We start from the raw sequence: 20,723 nt of genomic DNA, 5'->3' as shown, positions 1-20,723 counted from the left end.
ACCGTAGCTACAGATTTCTCGTCCCAAAACTCAGTGCACTCGAAATAGTCTTTTAGGGGCGAGGCCCCTTAGGGGTTCGGGCTGTCGGCGTCCCATGTCGTCGTATTCTCGTGTGGCCACGGTACTAGAACACCGGGACACTCTTTTTCCAACGCCTCGCGCTAGAACTTAACGCGTAGTAAAGTAACCCACCCCCCGGGGACTCATTTGCCAACGCTTCACGCTAGAACGCTTCGTGCTTCAAAGACACGAGACTTTTACAGCAAAGCTGTATACCTCTACCCCCCAACGGTTCCAACATCGTTGCCGAAAACGCCAAGGCGCCAAGAATACACTTATACACTGCATGCTTCGCCCCTATCCAGGTTTCACGTCAGTGGAGATGGCCCGGGATTTTCCTTGCTTTTTCGCGCCGATATAAACCTCGGCACTGCGTAAACTTGCAAGCGCGGAGGCCCCGGTCCGCGGAGCGACATAACGTGCAGCTCAATAAAACCACGGCCCTTTCGTTCTGCACCCGCAGGTGCTCCGGTGGTCGGTGGAGCTGGTACGGGCTCACGTGGACACCCTTACAGCGTTGGAGGTTGGCCCCGCTATATAGGCTGCCTATGAAGACAACGCGGGGGCAAAGGGAGGATTGGAATGACGCGGGACAGGGGATGTTCGAAGTGAACGTGAGGGGCCCCCGTCGTGTAGTGGGCATCAGTATCACTAAGACGGTGACGATTATGGCCGTCCTCAGGCTCACCCTTTATTGTGCACGGACAGCTCTCATTGGTATTTCTTGGTAGCGCAGCAGCTGCAAAAAAAAAAAAAAAAAATCCCTCCCCACTCTGCTGGGGCCGCGAAGCGTGACGGTGATCTAAGTTGCGTGATTTGTGGCACTTGGGGCCGCCGCGCTGCGCCGAGGTCGCGGCCGCGATCCACCGCCGCTGCTGCATACCCCACATCCTCGTAAATAGCGGGTTCAAGAGCACGCGCGGATATGCGCCGGCAAAGAACGACTACGCTAACGAGACGGCAGCAGCGAAAAGAGAACGAGAAGGGGATCGAATTCCTGCGCGAATAATGCTTCCTGCTGGGCCGAAAGCGACAGCGTCGAAACGAGGGAGGAAGGGGACGGACGGGGCAAATAACAAGGACCCCGGCCACGAGGCCTGATCAGCCGTCACTAACGGCGTTCCGACTGTGGTGGATCGAGTGACCTGGGCACCTCATTTGCTGTGCGGCACGATGCAGGTGCAACATAAAAAAAAAAAAGAAAGGAACCCAACTTCGGGCATTTAATTAGTCATCTCTGCAGTGTAGCTTATTAAATCAGCCTGCACGCTAAGTTCACAAGCGGGTACCAGTAGTGGTATAAACCCCAAAAACCGCACAATTTCGCAGCCCCAAGTCTTTGGGACTTACCAAATTTGAGCACAATAACGGCCACGAAACTTTCGGACTAGTGTGCCGCACGGTTTCACTGCGCCGCGAAATGTTTGAATGCCCTGAATTTTTTCCCCACTGAGGGGCATGTGGGTAATAAATACAAAAAATATCAATAAAATGAAATGAAAAAAGAACACCCTTTCTGGCATACTTCACAGTGCCAAATTCACGCCCTTTTGGAATGCTGCCGTTCCTTTGTAACCATGCAAAAAGTCTAGTGTAACAGAGTTTTTGAAGTGCGCTTACGAGATATATCTGTCTTACTACTCGGCCCTCATCCAATATCCTGTCACGTGTCTTCTTATTTACTCTGTCCCAGTAACATTTACCCCAAAACTTCCCCGCAAACAATTATTTTCTACCCGGCCTCTCTTGTTTCCATGTGCGCAAGCACGGCAGTACGGTCAACTTATACGTTCAAGTTCTGAACACTGAAACTTTCAGACTGTTTGAGAACTACGCCCCCCTGTTCGACGTTTATTTACATCGCAAATAAAAGGAAATGCGTCAAAGTACAATAACAAACCAGCGTAGGAACCCGCTGAAGCGCGCTCGCGAATGAAGAGTGTCAATTTCGCCCACCATGAAAAACATTCGGCAGAAACACCTGAGACTGCGTACGTGTAGGAATGCAAAATCACTGCAGTCCCGCGGGTGAAGTTTTGAGGGCAAGCGTTTCTTACAAACGAGCATTTCGCAAGTGCGCATACAACGGCATGGCCGTTCTACGTGCGAAGCCAACGTAAACGGTTTAAATTGGTTCAACCAGACGTGTTATCGAGGGAAGTAGTAGCCAGCCCCTGCGCGCTCGCGCCGCGGGCTCGGGCTCGAGCCCGCGCGGCGAGCGCGCAGGGGTTTGTATACCCAGAGCAGGCTGACAGATCCGCGGCCTTTACGGATGATGCGAGCTAATCAACAGAGGGCAGTCCTGGTCTGGCAACCATGGTAGCCCCGCGGAAAAATGGCGGGAAAATTTGCGGGTACGCCAGCCGAAATGCTACCGCTGCTTCCTTCGATTACACCTCTGATTCAGCCGACTGAGAAGAGCGCTCGTCCGCTCAGCACCCTCCACGATCTGTCCCGTGGCTCTGCGAGTGCCCAAGCACCGCCTAGCAACGGAGGTGGGCGCTCCTTTTCTTCGTGATTTGCTCCTGAGGCGCAGCGCGTGCCTGGTAATAACATTTTTACGGCCATCTTTGGGTAAAAACAACGCCGTCTCTAGATCTTCTGGCCTTTAAGACCTTCACCAAGCGGTAATAAACACGTGCTCTAAAGTCCTGATCGAAGAATGTCCTTGAAGCGGGCGTGTTTACCGGCGCCCACCGCCGTCGTCCGCGACGAAAGAGGAGCACACAATGCGGTATAATTCGGCCCGTTTCCGGTACGGGGGCGTTGCCGAACTTGACGTGCTGGCGAGAGACAAAGGCCACCCACTACCGCTACCTTCCACCGCAAGCGGAGGGCAGGAGACAATGGTGCCAAGGACCGACCACGTCAAGGGCCGAGAACGGCAGTCGTGGGGCCCTTATATTTAGCGGAACGACGGCGTGAGAAAGGGGTTACGACCCGCCGACAGTGGTCACGACTCGCTGTACAACAAAGCGCTCGAGTATAGGCGCCGTCAGCACCGTCATTTCGAACGCGTAATATACGTGAATTACGTCCGTCGATTCTGCTCGGAAGCACAGCGCGTACAAACAACGCTTCAGCGCTTCTCATTTGAAGCGGGTTCGCGGGTGTTAATAAAAGCGCCGACAGCGCCACAGGGTGGCGGAAGCAGGCCCAAACGATGTGCACGTCAAACAGTTATCGCTGAAAGACAACTGCAGAGAGGGCCGCAAAAGCAGGGAATATACATCCGCGGTCCCAAACAAAGCGACGTTATAACCAGTTGAAGCAAACAAACAAACAAACAAACAAACAAAAGACCGAAGCAGGAATACGGGAAGGTCGCACTCACCACATGGCCTGCACGGAGACCGGCTTGAAAATGTAATGCCCGCTGCTGGAGGTCACGCTGAAGCCCCTGCACACAGAGAAATCGAAGGTCAGGTCATCAACATCGTCGCTAAACGATAATTCGGGCATGCCGGGTAAGGGGGGGACGTACGTAAGTTCCAGCCAACCACGCGATTTCTTCCACAAAGACTCAGTGTTTACCTCCGCGCTGATACATCGCTATGAGTCAGGCTTTCTTTAACGTGCCGGAAATTGTTCCTAACGTTTTTTTAATTGTCGTTTTTCTTTCTAGCACGTACACGCTTAAGCGAACTGAAATAGTTTTCTCAAACGTTGCTTTTCATTAGATGCCTCGTAATGAGCTTCCCGAAAATAACCTCGCCCGCCTACACGATGACAGCCCTTATATCTAACACAAACATAAAAAAGCAGCACCAGCAACCACTTAGAATAACTATGTCCGCAAAGCTTAGCCGACGTCCGACAACTTGCTCTGCCAATATATGAGTTCGTCACCTTTAACAAAACTCTGCCCAGCAAACCTTTACCACAGCCAGCAGGTCGGTCTACAAATGAACAATAACGCGCTAATTATGAGTCGAAAAGCCAGACAGGCACTTCATAAACTGTGGACACAAAAACTAAACAATTGCAACTAGGAGTGAAAGTTGGGCAAGTTTCGGTACGTTTGAAACCAGCGTTAAACAAAAGGCGAACAGCAGCAGCAGCGCTGGTCCATAATGGGCCTCCTCGATTTAGCAGTCCTGGACGATCCGCGGGCAGTCCGAGGACTGCGTTAGGATCGGAAGTCCCATAGGAATACATGGGAAAATCGAGCGTCGGTTCGCGTCTCGGGCAGTCCGCGGACGATCCGGAAAAGAAAATCGAGGAAGCCCAATAGTTCGTTTGTGTAACTTCCTGTTGGCGCTGGTTTCAAATATGCACTAAAATATTGCATATATAAAGCAACTCCTGAAAAGAAGATAACCCCAAAGGCCTTAAATCTCTCAGTGGACGAGGCTCCAAGTACGCTGCACAATGCTGTCTACTTAACCCATTCTGAAGGGAGCGTTGCCGCATCACGTTCACTCACAGGCAAAACACACGAGCCCAAACACGAACTTCGGCGCACACGAGCACACAAACACGTCACACCGGCAGACGGGCAAAAATGAGCGCCATCGCCGCTTCCCGCGGAACTGTTTTACGAGAGCCACCGCGGCACGCGTCAAGAACGTCGACAGATTACATAGGCGCGAACGACGCGAAAGCGCAGTCCGTGCAGTTGAATGTGCTGAACGTAAAACACACGCGGCATCCGAGTACACTGGGAAATCGACGATGCGTACGACAAGCAGTTCCATCAGCGACGACGACGTCCCTGTAAGAGTCGTTAACCGTCAGCAGCATCAAGCAACGAAATGAGCTCGAGAAGACAAACGACGTCGCCACTTACGCGCCGGCCGCGCGCAGGGCCCAAGTCGGCGACAATCCAGCATCGGCAACAGCAGGGGCATGCAGACCGGGAGTGCGTGCGGGTGCTCTGGCCCGCGCGGCGCGTCCTGGTCTGCCGCGAGCGGAAATAGCGGGGAGCAACAGCCGCGCTGCATGGGGCCCGACAGCACCCGGGGCAAATGAACAGGCCGCGGACGAGTAGTCCTTTCGCTGGCGCCAACACCGCGACAAACTACGTGCCCACCACCTGCTGGGAATGGGGCGACTACGCGAACTGTCCCCTGAATTCGGCGCTGTGGGGGGGATCTTGACGCGGAACGCGGCAACACGCACCGAGTGAAAATTCTTTGGCGACCAGTCGGCGTGTTCCCCAAACTAAGGTGCCGCTTTGCGACAGATAAGTAGACAAGGGAAGACGAGGTGTGGACGGCGAACCCTTTCATCTTCAGCGCCGAGCTCTGCGTCGTTCCCGCCCAGCGGATGTCCACGAACCCCGCCTTGTTCCTGCGGACCTCGCCGTCTAACGCGCCATCGACAGAGGCGCGTGCTTGCGTGTGCGGGCGAACCCCCAACCCCAGTGTTTGTTGTGCGCGCCCGCAGTTGCTGCGGCTTGCACACGTGCGTGTAAGTAAACCAGTCTTCAAGTAAACCCTAAAGCCTTCGCATCGTTCCTTCGGAGGCTCCTGCGCGTACCGCTTTGCCGCCTCCCCCCATCAGTTACGCGCAGTCCAGTGGGGATTTGTTTCGGGCCTACATAGTGTTCGCGACCGTTTTCGATAACGAAAACATTAGCGGGTTTCAGATTCAGCGCGCATTCTACAGCGAACTCAAGCGCGGGATTTTGTCCAGGATGAAGAAGCGGATTTCGCAATACATTCTCCCTGACAGACTTCGTTCGGAATTTCGCAATAAATGTTGCCACGCAAATTTCCGACAAGGGTGTGCACACGAATGACGGCGCCAATCTAGCACGAAACGTACAACGAATTGCGGCCTGCAGTTAGTTGTCCTGTCCATGAATCGCATAAAGGATTTTATTCCCAACGCATTAATTCTGCGCGGCTCCATCGCATGCACATCGCGCGCTCACTGCAGTAATGAAAATTAGTCCCTGGCCGCCGACTGTAAGTTCACCTGCGTGTTCACTGCCGAGACAAACTGAAGACAAACTGAAGACACGAACACACTGAATTACAAGTCTTCTTAGGCAAGCTGCTACGCCTGCATGCGCCTCATGGAGTGATAGCGGAGTGTACTGAACGGTAAGAAATAACGATGCCCAGAAAAGTGCAAACGGAAAAACAGCCCCGTCCAAGCAATTGACCTGATCATTTGTGCGCCCTAAGACTTGCCGGATGACAACAGCCTGCACTAAACTCTATCTAAACTGCATCGGATTATGCCGCCGCCAATTTTCGCGAAACGAAATGAAAGCAGGAGTTTAGAAAGATCACAAGACCTGAATTTAAAGGACTTAAGATGGAGTAAAACAAACAGGTAAGAGAGCATTTCACACACTATAGTGTCGTTTAGTGAAGTGTCGACCCGCGCTGTTTGACCCCCGACACGTGTACTGTGCACGCCGGCGTCGTTAGCTGAGTCATTCCCCTCGGGGGAACAACGCAGCGCAGAGAAAAAAACATGTTTGTGGCAGAACGGCCACCCGCAGTGCGGCCTTCCGCACAAAAGAGGCATAAACAGCGCGAAATGAAGCGTAGATGACGCCGCGCGTGCATAAACACGTGCCGATCGCAATCGCGCTTATTTACGCACAAAGGTCGAGCGGAGACCCGGCACACGACTGCAGGTATACACAGGTAGGATGTTTAGCGGAAGCCCACAAGAGACAATAGAGAGCTTCAGAATAGGGGGCCCTAATGCTTTGGGTTCCCCAAGCGGCTTGGGGCGCCGTACCACGCATGCGCAAAACCCAGGCCGTCCTCGGGGTTTTGGGTTTTTTAGCGCGCACGCTATTTTGCCAAAATAGCACGCGCCCCAAAGCTGGCCCCAAAAGAAGCTTGCGTTCCTTGCGTCGCTCTCGCAGCCAGCGAGACAGCGCGTGACCACAGCTGAAGCGAAACCTGCGGCTCGTTTGCCGATCCACCCAATCAACTACCACGATCGCTGAGGTAAATTTGTAGATTCCGCACGTCGTTCGCAAGGAATGGATAAACCAGGAAATCGTGAAGCGTTCTCTGCACTCGGAAACGATTCGCACACACGCCGGCCACGTCTGCCCGCAGGGCCCACGAAGCGGCTCGAACCGGCGCAGACTCGAACCGGTAGCGGCTCGAACCGGTAGCTACAGCTTGTCGCCATTCTTCCAATCCAAATCCACCTGATCGCGAAAAAAAGTTTCACATGCGAGAAAGTAAGTAGTGTGAAAAAAGTTCCACATGCGAGAAAGTAGATGTTAGTGTGATGAATAATCGTGCTAGGGATTGTTATCACCCCTGCTTTTAAAAGCAGGCAATCAGATATCTGCCGCGATGCTAAGCATACGCAGACCGGCCGCGGAGGTTCTACGGTTCGACCCGGCACCGCGGCGCGTGGTGCAACGAGTGGCCGAAGGATAGCGCTACATGAGCCGAAAAATCAAAAACACGCCACGGCAGATGTCTTGGTCACCGATCGTTCAAATGGCCATTATGGCGAAAATAAAGTTCCACGCGCGAGAAAGGGGATGATGGTGTGGTGAAAAGTTGTGTTAGGGATTGTCATTCGCAGTTGTTCAGATAGCAGCGATTAAATGTCCGCCAGGATGCTAAGCCTAAAGTTCCCAACACCGGAGCCGACCCCAGCAACGCAAGTCGGTGCGGACTGTTGAGGACGCCCACTTTTAAAACCCGCTGCGCGCGAGTGCGTTGCGTCTGGGTTCCCTTAACTTGTTGGGGGCCCCCAATGCCGGGTTTTCCTATTCTAAAACTGCCTAATAATAGCTGCTGGGGTCTTGCGGTTCCACGAGCCCAGCGGGAGGATGGGTCTCCAAATTTCGAGAAGGCCCCAATGCCCTGTTGTCGCTCATCTTCAGCCGGCCACCCTGGAATGTCACTGTGAGTTAGCCGCACTAAGTGGGCGGCTACACAAGCTGAAAATTGTCTAGCATCCACTGTGCTGCATGCGGTTGTGAAACGAACTAAAGAACATCAGTGGATGAACCATACAAGCTCTCAAGTCTGCTCCTCGACCGGTGGCCGCGTTGAGGCGCTCCACTGCCCTTTGTAAAAATGGCTGACGATGAGGGACGAAAGATCCAGCGTTGGTGGAGTGCCCAACTTAGCTTCCTATCGCAGGGAACCAAAGTGGACACAGACTCGCTCCGACCCGAGTAACATCAGCGCCAGTGGGAGGAGCTCTGGTCTCCGTGGATGGACCGCTGTTTATGTAAGCGTAATTGCTGTCGTTTCCTCGCCCCCAAAAGAGCTAGAAATAGGCCGAGTAATCCAGTAAAGGCAGAGGACGGTTGCCAGGGCTTTCGTTGGGCCCCGTGTTTGTGGTTCGCCCATAGGCCCCCTGGAAACGACGGCAACGACGACGGCGGCTTGACGCGAGCGGTTTGTATACGTAACAGCCTGCGCTATGGGCGACTGGGGAGCGGGAAGGGGCAAAAATACAAACAGCGAGTAAAAACGAAGGGAGAGAAACAGGCGGACGTAGAGGCTTGGCTTTCTAAAACGAGCGGAGTAAATGGATGCGCGCACGTGAGGCCCCTTGTTTGCGTATATCGATAGTGGCTGCGTGCCGACGACGGGGCGTCCCAAAATGGAAGCGGCCAGGGGTGAACGACCTCGCACCAGGGACTCGGACCTCGCGGACCGCCCCGAATAAGCCAGCGCACGGCTCGCACGATCTGCGGAAGCTTACGAGCAGCTCCAGACTCTGACAGGTAGAACTTCAGCAGCGTGCACGGCTCTAAATTTTCTCATCCCACAATCGTGTTATCTGTCGTCCGCCGGGTTCAGAGACGAAATAGTCTAAGAGGACAGCGCCGCAATATAGGAGCAGTCGGAAGTCCAGGGCAGAGCCATTCGCACTTACATACAGGGAGAGGCGCAACGCAGCTGTACAGATAGGTATACTGAGTCAGTATGCAACGACAGCGGCAACAGCAGGGCGTACCCGTCTCCGTCGAGCGTGATGCGGGCGTCCGCCCAGACGGGGATGACGAGCCCGATGGTGGTCCGGTGGTTGCAGTCGATGCCCAGCAGGCAGGCCTCCTCGGCGCCCAGCGAGCCCGTGCGGGACACCACCACCAGGTACCGGGTGCGGCCCGCAGGGTGCGCGCTCTCCAGCTTCACCGCCTGTCGGGGGGAGAGGGAAAGAGACTGATTGCAACAACAGCAACGACAAAAGGCCCCACGGCGCACTCATTAAGTAAGCAACACGTCGGAATCAAAGCTTGATTAGCAATTGCCCAGGTCTTACTGCCAATGCACTAACACAGGCATCTTCCTTTTAATCGCCTCTTGCACCGCTATAGCAGAAGGAGCCACGTACACCCACTTCTAGTATCGACCCCAACCACTCTGACACGGCGCACACACGTCACAGCGCTGGCGCCGCATCAGACAAGTGTCATTTCGCTGGTACTCAGTCGGGCCATATTTTTGTCAGCCTTTATTGGAATAACAATGGCACAACTCTCGGCTTTAAGCTAGGTCCTGTTCCCCATTATTTCCTTCTTGTAACGAGCAGACTTGCGCCTTACGCTAACCGGAACATCTGACGTGTCATTTATATATCCCCCGAGCGGTCATCGAGTGGCGAGATTGTGTCTTTTAAAAGATATAAGCGCTTCAGGCATTTACACGACCAAGCAACACCACAGCTGGCACGCACGCCACGCTATTTATAACGTTAAGCCAGGCTTCTGTGTGATTGGACGGTCGATCATCCCTCCAATGTTACGTAAGCATTACTCGCTCGTCCATGCACACGTTACACACTTTACAAGCAGCAGCAGCACGCGATACCCTCAAATGCTAACGCAAGAAAGTATTGCATTCAACGAAGTACTACGGTCGAGGGAATCTGGTGGAAACTAAATTTAGACTTCTTTACTACTCTAAACATTTAAAGGGGAGATTTGTATCGGCAGGCGAAAGAAAAATCAGACGGTCCCGTGCACTCACTGAAATATTCCTCGGGCGCAACCCCTAGCGGATAGGCTAAAAAAAAAAAGGGGGGGGGGGCGGGGGGGGGGGGGGGGGCAGATTGGAGAGTCGTTAGAAGCAAGGGATGTCTCGCTCGCAGGCGTAGCAGAGGTAACGAAACAGTGACAAACGCCTGCCGCACGTTACTTTGAAGTGGGTATACGCCCCGCGTCATACGTACTCCCGAAGAGCAGGCTGTTTAGGACGGCCCAAACCGTGAGCAGGACTGGGAACAAAAGGAAATACCAGAAGCACGCAACGTACAATGAGAAATACTCTAATAAATCATAAGGAGGAGTAACATGCGGGTAAACAACGGCCGCCTATTACAGCTTCGCTGGTTAATCACGCGTACTGAGTGCATGGGCGAGTCGGCGAGCTGATCAGTCATAGTTTTTGGCACTTTTACTCAAAAGTAGACCGGAGAAATGAACTAATTTAACGAATACTGCCACTACCGTAAAGAACCAGCAGCAATGAAAACGTTTGGAATCGCCTAAACACGAAATTCGCCATGATGATGATGATGGTAATGGTGGTGGTGGTGGCTATTAACGGAGGGTCTAGCACCATTCCGTGGCTAACGTAGCAGTCCCTTCCGGTCTTGCTTCTGTAGCGCGATACCACACCATTCCGTGGCTAACGTAGCAGTCCCTTCCGGTCTTGCTTCTGTAGCGCGATACCACACCAGCTAGCAAGTGTAACCACCCTTCTCGTTTTTTTTCTCGCCCGCACCGCGAACTGCCGTGCGCGAGTGCGACTTCGGTTCCAGACTTCAGTTTTGAGGCGCTAGGACGTCCTGTCGGCGTGTATAGTCACGCGTCTCCACTTCTATGTGTAGTATCGGTTCACCGGTGATGAGTGCTTCTGCTGGAAAACGAAAAGTTGCCTTTTCAAGAAAAGCGAACAATTTTAAACGCCGTCTCCGTTGGCCAGAAAGAAGAACGCTGCCGCCTGGAATACTATCCTAGCTAGCACATTCTCAACAACCTTTAGTGCTATAAAGAGCACCAAGTTCGGAAAAAAAAAGCACCCTTTCGGCATAAGTTTGGTCCTTGTAAACGCGCGAAGGCGCAAGTGAGTGAGTGAAAAGGACTTCATTAAATGCCGGCAACAGACGTAGTGTTGCCACTACGCCCGGACGCAGCCACTCGACAGTCCTTTGGCCACGGAAGGCGCAAAAAAGTGTCAAAAAGCAAAAGTGATACCTAAGTTACCCTTGTTAATACGCGGGTAGGTGACCTAGTTTCTTTGAGGCGCCGTGTAGTGCCTCAGAGCTCGCGCGAAAAGAGGAGGCGAAATTCACGCAGTTTTTCGCTGTGATATAAATCCATGAAGGGTGGTTTCACCCCGGCTGACGTCTAGCATTTTGGCTTCGTTTCTGCTTCATTCCCGCGAGCCTTACCTCGAAACCTGCAAGTAACGAAAATTTGCGAACTCTCGTCAACTTCCTTACACCCAGGTTTACATGTACAGTGTACTCCTTCGTGTTAGCTGCGTGTATTGCCTTTCATTTCTCGCGATTTGCAAGTAACCGTTTTGACACACCCGAAAACAGGTTTCACGCACGCGACGTGTGTGCAGAGAGCTTATCAGAGCTTCTAGGTTGACCAATCGGTCTAAGGGAAATGCATTAGTTTGACAGAACGCCATAGGTTCCACTAAGAAAGCTTCCGCTTTAATACAGGCGCTTGTTAAGTAATAGTGGGGGGCTCCGGATTAATTCTTGCGACCTCTAAGGGAATCTTTAGTGCTTGACACAATCTCAACCGACGCGCGTTTTCGCTTTTCGCCTCCACCAGAAAGGCAGCCACCGCGACCTCGATCTAACCCGCGACCTCGTGCTCAGCAGCACAACGCCTTAGCCACTAAGCCGCGGCGGCTGCGTCCGTGTGTGTCGTCTGCGTCTACTTTAGCTTTCGTCTGTTTAGCGTCCTATTCTTTTTAAACCACACCCGAAAAAGTTTTTGGCGAAGAAAATTCCCACTGACAATACGCACTTGCCCTTGCTCTGCCTGGTTGGCAGCAAGAAACTGAACGGGCCGGGTGAAGGGGGCCGAGGCGAAAGAAAAAGCGACAATGGCGGCCTTCCGGAACGGTTCGCGGCCTGCCAAATCGCCGAAACTATGGCCAGACGAAATTGGCGCTTTTAGCTGGAGACAGACCTATCCGTACTTTCCTTGACAGGGTACCTTCACCTAAAGAATAGCTTGTGAATCAAAAAGCGTGTGGCCCCCTTTACAGACGTCGAGAGAGAAATTAGCTACGCCAGACACCACGTAATAATAATGACCTCCTTGACGATACAAGTCACCGGAGCGGCAACCGCCAATTTACGACAAAAAGTTTGCACAAGGAAACATTTTGACAAGAACGGCACCTTAAAAGCCTCAAATTACACACGAAGGCTAGTGTCTTTATTAAATTCCTCAAGAAATGTTCCTGCGCTCCGGAAAAAAAAAAAGAACGAAAACAGTGACCGATTTTGTACAAAACGTGCAGAGGAACTATTTACGAAGAGGATCCCTTTCGTGAATCTGATTTTTAGAAGCATTTTTAACTGCCCATCCGTACCATGTGTGAACATGCACACATACACAAGCGCACACCTGCGAAAATAAATGTGTGTGTGTGGCGCGGGGGGGGGGGGGGGGGAGGAGAAGAGATAAGAGAGAGAAAGACAATGAACGGAGGACGCCTGCAGTTCGCTTACCGAACGCTGTAAAAATTTCGCGAACTTTGCCCTCTCCGCAGCACTGTGCCAGGCGACTACACACAGATTGAAGAGGCCACACCCACGCGGAGCCCCGTATCAGTTGGCCGACTCGATTCCAGGCACGAATGCCTATTTGCTGCTGAGCTTCGCCGACGCAAGGAGCGAAATCACAGCCGCCCCAAATCCCAGTTACGGGGTCTGAGCAAATATACTTTCTCGACGCGCGAGCGGGAGGGAGCCTTTGTTCATCCAGCGTCGGTTCAACCAGCGCGCCGTATAAGCGACGACCAGCGTTTGCACACGAAAAGCGGCCCCATACAGGAGCGTTAGCAAATCCTCACACCTCCCCCCCTTGCGTGTCCTTTCAACCCCGTGAACATGGAAACGCTTTCGGCACACGCGATCGCGCATTCAGAGAGCAGGCGCGCGTTCCCACCAGCCCCCTCAATCCACGTATACCCCGACAACAGCGGCCATGTGCAGAAGTTGGTCGACTTCTTCGGAAGCGCAACCGTCCTTTAGTTGCCAAGCTATTCAGGCACTCCAATGAGTTTTATCATTGTGACGCCTTTGCCTTGGAGCCTTCCATCAGGGCGACACCATTCGGCGATCGGTCGACCAACGGGAAGTATCCGCGGGTACCACGCGATGTGACGACGCAAAAGCGAGTAAATCAGCCGTACGTTACGCGATAAAATGACTGAGCAGGCGTGGCATATAGCGAGTACAGCACATGCACAGACTTAAACGTTGCTACGCTTTCATGCCGCTATGTACACGCACGAACATTTAATAATAAGTCTTTTAATATTGCACCACATCGACGACATATGCGTACCCACAGACGATGCTACAACCCAAAATAACGTGCTGCAAGGGTGACAGCCTGGCGATACCTCTAACAACTTCTTCACTGTTACATCGCATTTGAAGGTGAACATTTTGATAGACTTCTGTCTGGTCGGGAAGTTACTGAACTGAGATTTAATTATAGACCCGACGTTTATTGACAAAAACGTCGGATTTTTGTCTACGTATTGGTTGGAGCATAATTAAATCTCAGTACATCGCACTTGCGTCGTCGTTCTTCACTTTTGTTTGTTTGCCGTCTGGCGCAAATTACTTCGACCGGCTTCTTTTAGCTTCCCCAGCACCTGTTCTACTCACGTGCAGTCACGTTCGGCTGTCCCACGGCCCCCATCATTCTACAACTACTCGGTTTCCAATTCATAATTTCGTGGATTTTTGTCAAGCGGGCACATTGCCCATCACAGCTCCCGATTCGTGTAAATGCCACGAACAAAGGAACGACAGATTTCGTTCTACGCTAGCGCCGTGCGGAATTGGCACAGGGCTACTACTGTGCAGACACGGGCTCCAATCCCAAAGAATCACACACATTTTTAAAGCGAGACTCTATATGGCTAGGACAAAGGGAAATCAGACGGTCCCGTGTACGCAAAAATCTGCGCCGGCGCCGTGCCCTGAAAATCCAGGTTAGAGAGGGGTCAGCAGAAGTAAGGGCGACCCGCCGCGGTGGCTCAGTGGCTAAAGTGCTGTGCTGCTGAGCACGAGGACGCGGGTTCGATTCCCGGCCGCTGCGCAGCGGCCACTTTCCTGATGGAGACGAAAAGCAAACACGCCCGTGCGTACGAGATTTTCGGCGCACGTTAAAGATCCCCAGGTGGTCGAAATTAATGCGGAGCCCTCCACTACGGCGCGCCTCATCGCCTGCGTTGCGTCGGCGCGTTAAACCCTACAATCAACCAATCAAAAAGTAAGGAGAGAGAGATTGGCTGGGTTCACTCTCGCTTCTAACCGACACTGGTAAGTAGGAACGGCGCGCCCGAGGGAGCGAAACGCGCGGTTACACAGCGGCCGCACGTCACTGACTACGCTGGTTAACCATCTGTACGGAGTGCACGGACGCGCTTTTAAGTGCGATGCACTTTATAAGCGACCCCAAACCATCCACCGCCGGCGGCGGCGGCGTCCGCAGCCCTGCTCTCCCTAGCAACGGTGCAGAGCGGAGAGGAGCGTCGGTAGCAACGGCGCAGTGACGTCACTCACCACGTGACGCCACGCCCTCACCGCTCCCTCGCGGCGCGGCGGTGTGCGCCGCTCGCATCCCTCTCCTCACTCGCACCGTGACGTCACGCACCACCTCCTCTCCCGGCAGCTGCCGTGCGCCGCTGAGCGCGTCCCCCTCCCCCTTCGCTCGCTCTCTCCTCGCGCGCCCGCCTTCTCTCTCAGCCACCTGGCTCGGCGCGCTCAGCGCGGCGTACCCCCCTTTATATGCAGCGATAAACCGCCAGACCTCCGTGGGTCGGCTCGCGCGCGCTCTCTCGCTACAGTCTCCTGCTCGCTCTGCTCCAGTTTAGACCGTTCGCTGGCTGGGCGCCTCTCAAGGCGATGTCAGAATTACTACGCCGTGTACTCTCGGCGCAAGAAATGCATTCGCACTTCCTCACGATTCCCTTCGGGGAGGTGGGGGCAATTTTTTTTTACTTCAAAGCAGCGGCCATTTTCTTGACAAGACAACGACAGTTTTTCGCACAATGGAATGGGGCGCCTAAGGTTGACGCCTTAATGACCGCCTCTACCACGCTCAGTATATCTGCGCTGCGCACGCTGCGTCTAGGGCGCACACGGTCAGGTCATACGATGCACGCGTTTTTCTTTGTTTTCGGGGTATGATATCCTTCGGTTTGTATACGTGGTTAGATCACGAAATAATTTGTTAATAGTCGTTCTGCAAGGCATCTTTACTGTAACCTGGTCCTAAATGCTGTTTGTCACCAACTTCGTAATCGCCTTACCAACGGCTTGACTAATTACAACGGCCCACTCCAGCACATGACGACGAGCTCAGCAAGCTATCCAGGAAAAAACTTCTGGCGTACAATCGATTTACAATCCCAAAAGCCGGCTGCCGTTTGGCAAACTATCCTCTCCTGTGTAATAAAACTGGGCGTTGGTAATTATATCATACCGAAAGCAGTGAGGCTAGACCACGATTCCGACCCCCAAAATGCATACTTATTCATCGAAAACTTGCTAGATAAGAACAAAATAAAACTGTCGAAGGCAGCCGCCATCAAAGTTAGTGCGCTAAAAATAGGCCGTGATTCCGTGGCACCAGTTCCGCAGGGTCTCCATACAGGAAATGTTCTCGTTAACTCGTGCGCTCTAAATGCAGGCACACGCACGGCCGATCAACGCTGCTTCAAAGTCAAGTGCTGCCAACGGCATCGCGAGCTTAGTAATTCCATGCTTACGCAAGACCACGACATCAGCTGATCTGGCTACTACCACTTGCCGCGCGAAAGGACAGGCCTGCTCGCGCTTGTGCTGCGCCGGCTGCAGCGTTCCAAGACGCCCCCAACCACAGCGTTTCCTGGTTTTGCTTCTTCGGATAGCGCAATCGCTCCATCTCGCTCTTTTCGGTGACGCAACTATTCAAACCGACGGTACAGACGCAGCTTGAACGCAGCCCCACCGACTATGCACCGGGCAGCCAAGCTTCTAAAGACTAAGGCCCAAATTTTAAAACCTTCCTTACCTTACTAAGGTCGCCTTAGAACTCGCAAGGAGGCCTTAGTTCAATTTTGGAACGTTCCCTACTGAGGCTTCCTTACGAAACGCTCCCTTGATGTCTCCTTACTGCAAGGTCGCTCGCGGGCTACCTTGATGCGACCTTACCCCGCTCTTTCAACTGGACGCACACTTCTCCGCAGCACTTGGCACACGCCTCGTTAAGGCGCGTTCCCACTAGGCCGACACGACGGCGACGACGACGCGACGGCGACGCCGACGAGTCGCCAAACCATCGGCCAACTGCCGAGTTGACCGACCGCGCTGTCATACTACGCCGACGGCGCCACAAACACGTCGGCCGATGGAAAGTCGCCGTAGTGTGACTGACTCGCCGACCGAAGACGCCAACAAAACGGGTCGTCCGACCGATCGCCGGACGCGTCGTCGGGAATCGACCGAGAAGCGAAAACTGCTCCCCGACAACATTCGTGCCGCAATGAATGCGGCTCTATTTTTCATAGTTTCTGGAGTGTAATAAACTCAGTAACGTCCACGAAGCCCATACAACTCAACACTAGCGCTAATGCAATCCGTATTTTGGCGTTCGAGGCTTCGGCCGTGCTCTTCGGCGACGCCGCTACCCCGGAGCTGCAACCTGCAAATGCGTGTGCGATCGGCTCGCCTGTAGAAAATGTAAGGTCAGTTTCGTGCAGAAGAAGAGTTACGTAGGGTAATTTGGGTAATAAGGCATCAACATCGGCCAAGGTTTTTCATGTGAAACGTAAAACCAAAGTACAGAAGCACTATCCCCGCAGTGGGAAATCGCAGTCGCAGCCGGCAGCCGTGCACACACATTATTGCGAGCGCTTTCGCGAAGCAGCGGAGTTGATGGCGATAAGCTATTGTGGGGGCTTCGGGGAACGTTGCTGTGCAAGCGCTATTTAAGAAATTTCAGTTTACCAGCCAGGAATTGTGTAAACCAGCTAGTAAACACTGACGTATGACACGGAAGGATGGGCCTCCATCTATTACCCAGGCTATTTCGCAACGAAGCATCATTTGGGCAGTGGCGCAGTGCTCTCGCGCGTCGCGCCCGTGCGCTGAAGTTGGGGGTTCAATTCCCGGCGGGGTGAGTTTTTTTTTTTTTTTTTTTGCGCGTGTGTGTGTGTGAGCGGTTGTTTAGAGGGTATGGTTTGCGCATCCAATTTGGGAATCGCGTGATTTTGAGAAGCAACCTCGTCAACGATTCGCAGCCCACAGTCAGCAATGGGCTCTGGGTAGTTACGCAGGCGGTGTGCTTGCGCCTGTTCCCAAAGTACGTCGGCTACCAAACGCAACGAAGAGGAAACGCTTATGACGCGGAGTTGTTTTACATCACGCGGGCACACGTTGGGCATGCTGTTGTATTCGTCGCAAAGTCGCTTCCACACTTTAGGTTTCGCGTGCAGCGACATGGCGTTGCTCTTGTTGTACTCTACAAAGTTTTTGTATTTTCGTACCAGTTCTTGGAGAAGTTCTTTTTTTTTTTTCTTCTGTGTAATACACTTTCCCGGGCATGGTTACACTGGCGCTACGCTCGCACAAAACGTTGGCTCGCACGTTTCGACGCTAAATGCGATGTTGACAAAAATCAACGTGAGACTGTTGCCAGACTAGATTTGACTTACAAGCAACTGCAGTAACCGACCGGTACAACTTGTTTCAAGAACTGCGCAATAAGCAAACATTAAATATATATGCCCGTATAAATGTAAAACACGACAAATTACATGCCTATCACGGCTAATGAAGGCACATTTTAAGAACAAATTGCGCTTACCCTCGCACCCATGTGCACGAATGTCTTCCTTGACGGGAGTAAGGGCGCCCTTTGGTAAGGAAGGTTGAGGGAGGCTTTAAAAATGAGAATCGGAGCTGCAAGGTCGCCTCACTGTAAGGGAGCATGAAGGGCTCCTTCAGTAAGGTGAGGAAATGGGGTAAGGTAAGGAACGTTTTAAAATTTGGGCCTAAACCCCCAGCGACGATGCTCGCTTGCCAAAGCAGTAGGGAGAGACGCGGCGACTCCAAATTTCGCGTCGCGTGTCTCGACAGCGGTGGTTGTCGTCGAGGTTGCGCCACACGCTTGAGGCGGGCGTCAAGCGCAGCAACCTCTGCCGCTTGCGCAAAACGTTCCGGCTGGGAGGAAAGTGGAGGGGAGAACGTCTGTAGGGTTCTGGCCCGCTTGCTCCAGCTACACGCACGAGTGGTGAACACCTCGCCCAGCTGTGCGTGTGCAGACTCCTACCCTTGGCAGACCTTCGCGAGAGCAGCCTGCAAAGCGCTCCCGCGGCAACTTACCCGCATTGGCCTTCGAATTGTCCTCGCACACTGCGGGCGCGCTTTTCTGGCGTCGTTATTGGCCCTCATACGGAGAGTTCAAGCAGGCCATAGAACTACGAAAGCTTCTGAAATGGACGTGCTTCTGAACGCGATATTCGAACGCGGTGGCGATCAGGCTCTTTCTAGCGCATACGGCGTACGCTATGTCTTCCTTACGTGCAACGCTGAGAGCCGCGCCTCGACCGCCGACCACGTGTGATGAATGCGACAGATTTGTTCGCACATGCGATTGCCTCGTACGCATGTACTCCGCGAAGATGTTGATGGCCAGCGCACTAACTGCTGCCTCCAAAATGACTTACACTCGTGCTCGCAACTGGACAACAAAAGTAAACATTTTATCTCGCGCATTTTGGGGTGGTTGAGCTTTCCCCGCTAAATTGACTGCGCCCTGCTTTCCCTGCACCCAGTTTTTGAGGCGCGTTTAGTTCAAGCAAGAACAACAGAACTTGCCTAAGCGGAAAATAAAAACGAGAAAGAAAAGCGATCGCGCCTTAAAATGAGTGCGTGTCCCCGGAAGGCAGAGTCGGGCGTCACGCACGTAAACCGAAAAAACTCGCGGTGGCGAAAAATGAGCCAAAGATAAACACCCTGAATAGATCGTGAAAGGTGGTAGAAGGGCCCCTAGTATACTGATTAGCACGGGCCGCACTTAATCAGTCGTGCCGCCAAAAGGGCCGCACCGTCGGAGTGAGTAGCCCGGCTAATCGTCCACATCCTCGCGCGTCGTGCGTCGGCCACGCGCCCACCCAAGCAGCAGCGTAGCGTGCCTCGGCCTCTCGCCCCGGGGGAGCGGCGTTTACCCGGGTTCCTCGGCGTGTACGCACCCTCGTTGAACACCGCAGCCCCGCTCCCTTTCCAGGCGGCCCCATTGCCAGCCCTTCCGTAAACAATGCGCCGCGAAACGACTAGAACGTCAGCTGACACCAGAAAAAAAAAAAAAAAAAAAGAATAAGGGATCGAGAGGGAGGGTCGGCGCGTTCAAAAGCTCGGCCAGGCTCACTTTCAACCAATTTCGGCCGCCCAGAGAGCGGATGCATGTGCTACCTTCCTTGGCCCCTCCCGGATGGCTCAATTGCGCCTGCAGCCTCGTTGCATTCGTCACGGCGAGCTGACCGCCAGCCGCCTCCCTCGGCGGCGCCCTTGCGCAACGCTGTACACGAGGGGGATAAGTGCGCGATCCTGTCACGGCGATTTCCGGCACGCGAAGAGGCAGGTGCACGCGGCTCCTCCAAGTTTCCCTACCGGTCGCGCGTTACACCCGTTGGGGCGGCTCAGTGGCTAGGCAGGGCGTCCAAGTGGATCGCGTAAACGAGGACGCGGGTTCGATTCCGACGGAGGCAAAAAAAACGGAAACGCCCATGCGTCCAGACTTCAGCGCGCGTTAAATATCTTTCGAAAAACGGCCTAAATTAATCCGTAGCCCTTCATGCGGTCCAGGTGTGACTTCGACGCGTAAAACTGCCAACTATTTCGTCGCGCGTTACAGGAGGCTGAACACCGAGCGAGCTACATTGTTGTTGTTTTTTGAGCGCTACTACACACATTTAAAAATGAGGTGCTTATCCCTCGATTAAAATTGCCGACCTCGTTATTTTTATCACGTTGTGCATTAATCCTACCCTGGAGTTTACCATCAGAATTCGCACAAACCCGATTCCACCAGAAAACAGTTTCACTATTTCATTGTCCAGTAGCTGATTCGGGCGTTGACACCGAGTACAGCAGCTTTATTAGCCTGGTCCGGCTCGACAATGCAATTTCTTGTTGGGAAGGAGGCCGCGTTCCCACCACTACTTTGCAACCCTTTAACGCTTTATGATTTGTGCACCCCGTTTATTTTTGTCCATCCGTCAAGGAGGGCGCACGCAAATTGCGATCTTCCTTTCTTGCCTGTACGCATCTGTCCAAGACACTTGACTCCGGTTCCACTGATTACCCCTTTGAGTACATTTCTCTTTTCTTTTGAAACCACATTGTCCTGAGCTGTACGCCCACTTCCCTGGTGCATGCGCGTGCAGGCCACATGCCTTGCTTCCCTACATTTTGTTCGGTGGCTAGCTCATTGTGCGATGCTCTTTTGTGCGCCG

The 20,723-nt window shown here is 53.2% G+C and overlaps 1 protein-coding gene across 5 annotated transcripts in view; it reads right to left on the bottom strand.

Moving 5' to 3' along the window:
• Ssh (Protein phosphatase Slingshot) overlaps positions 1–20,723 on the bottom strand; it is a 307,781-nt gene that overhangs the window by 50,641 nt on the left and 236,417 nt on the right. For all 5 annotated transcript variants that reach the window (XM_077678870.1, XM_077678869.1, XM_077678871.1 and 2 more), the window contains exons 5-6: positions 8,968–9,149; positions 3,395–3,460 (exon numbers count right to left, since the gene is read on the bottom strand). In XM_077678870.1, coding sequence (XP_077534996.1) covers positions 3,395–3,460; positions 8,968–9,149 — 248 coding nt within the window. The remainder of the gene's footprint in view (positions 1–3,394; positions 3,461–8,967; positions 9,150–20,723) is intronic.

This window comes from Haemaphysalis longicornis, unplaced genomic scaffold (assembly GCF_048455015.1).
Source record: "Haemaphysalis longicornis isolate Haplotype H1 unplaced genomic scaffold, Haemaphysalis longicornis Haplotype H1 scaffold_7, whole genome shotgun sequence".
Taxonomy (NCBI): domain Eukaryota; kingdom Metazoa; phylum Arthropoda; class Arachnida; order Ixodida; family Ixodidae; genus Haemaphysalis; species Haemaphysalis longicornis.
Note: the sequence above shows the minus strand (reverse complement) of the source record. Positions and strands in the feature narration are given on the sequence as shown.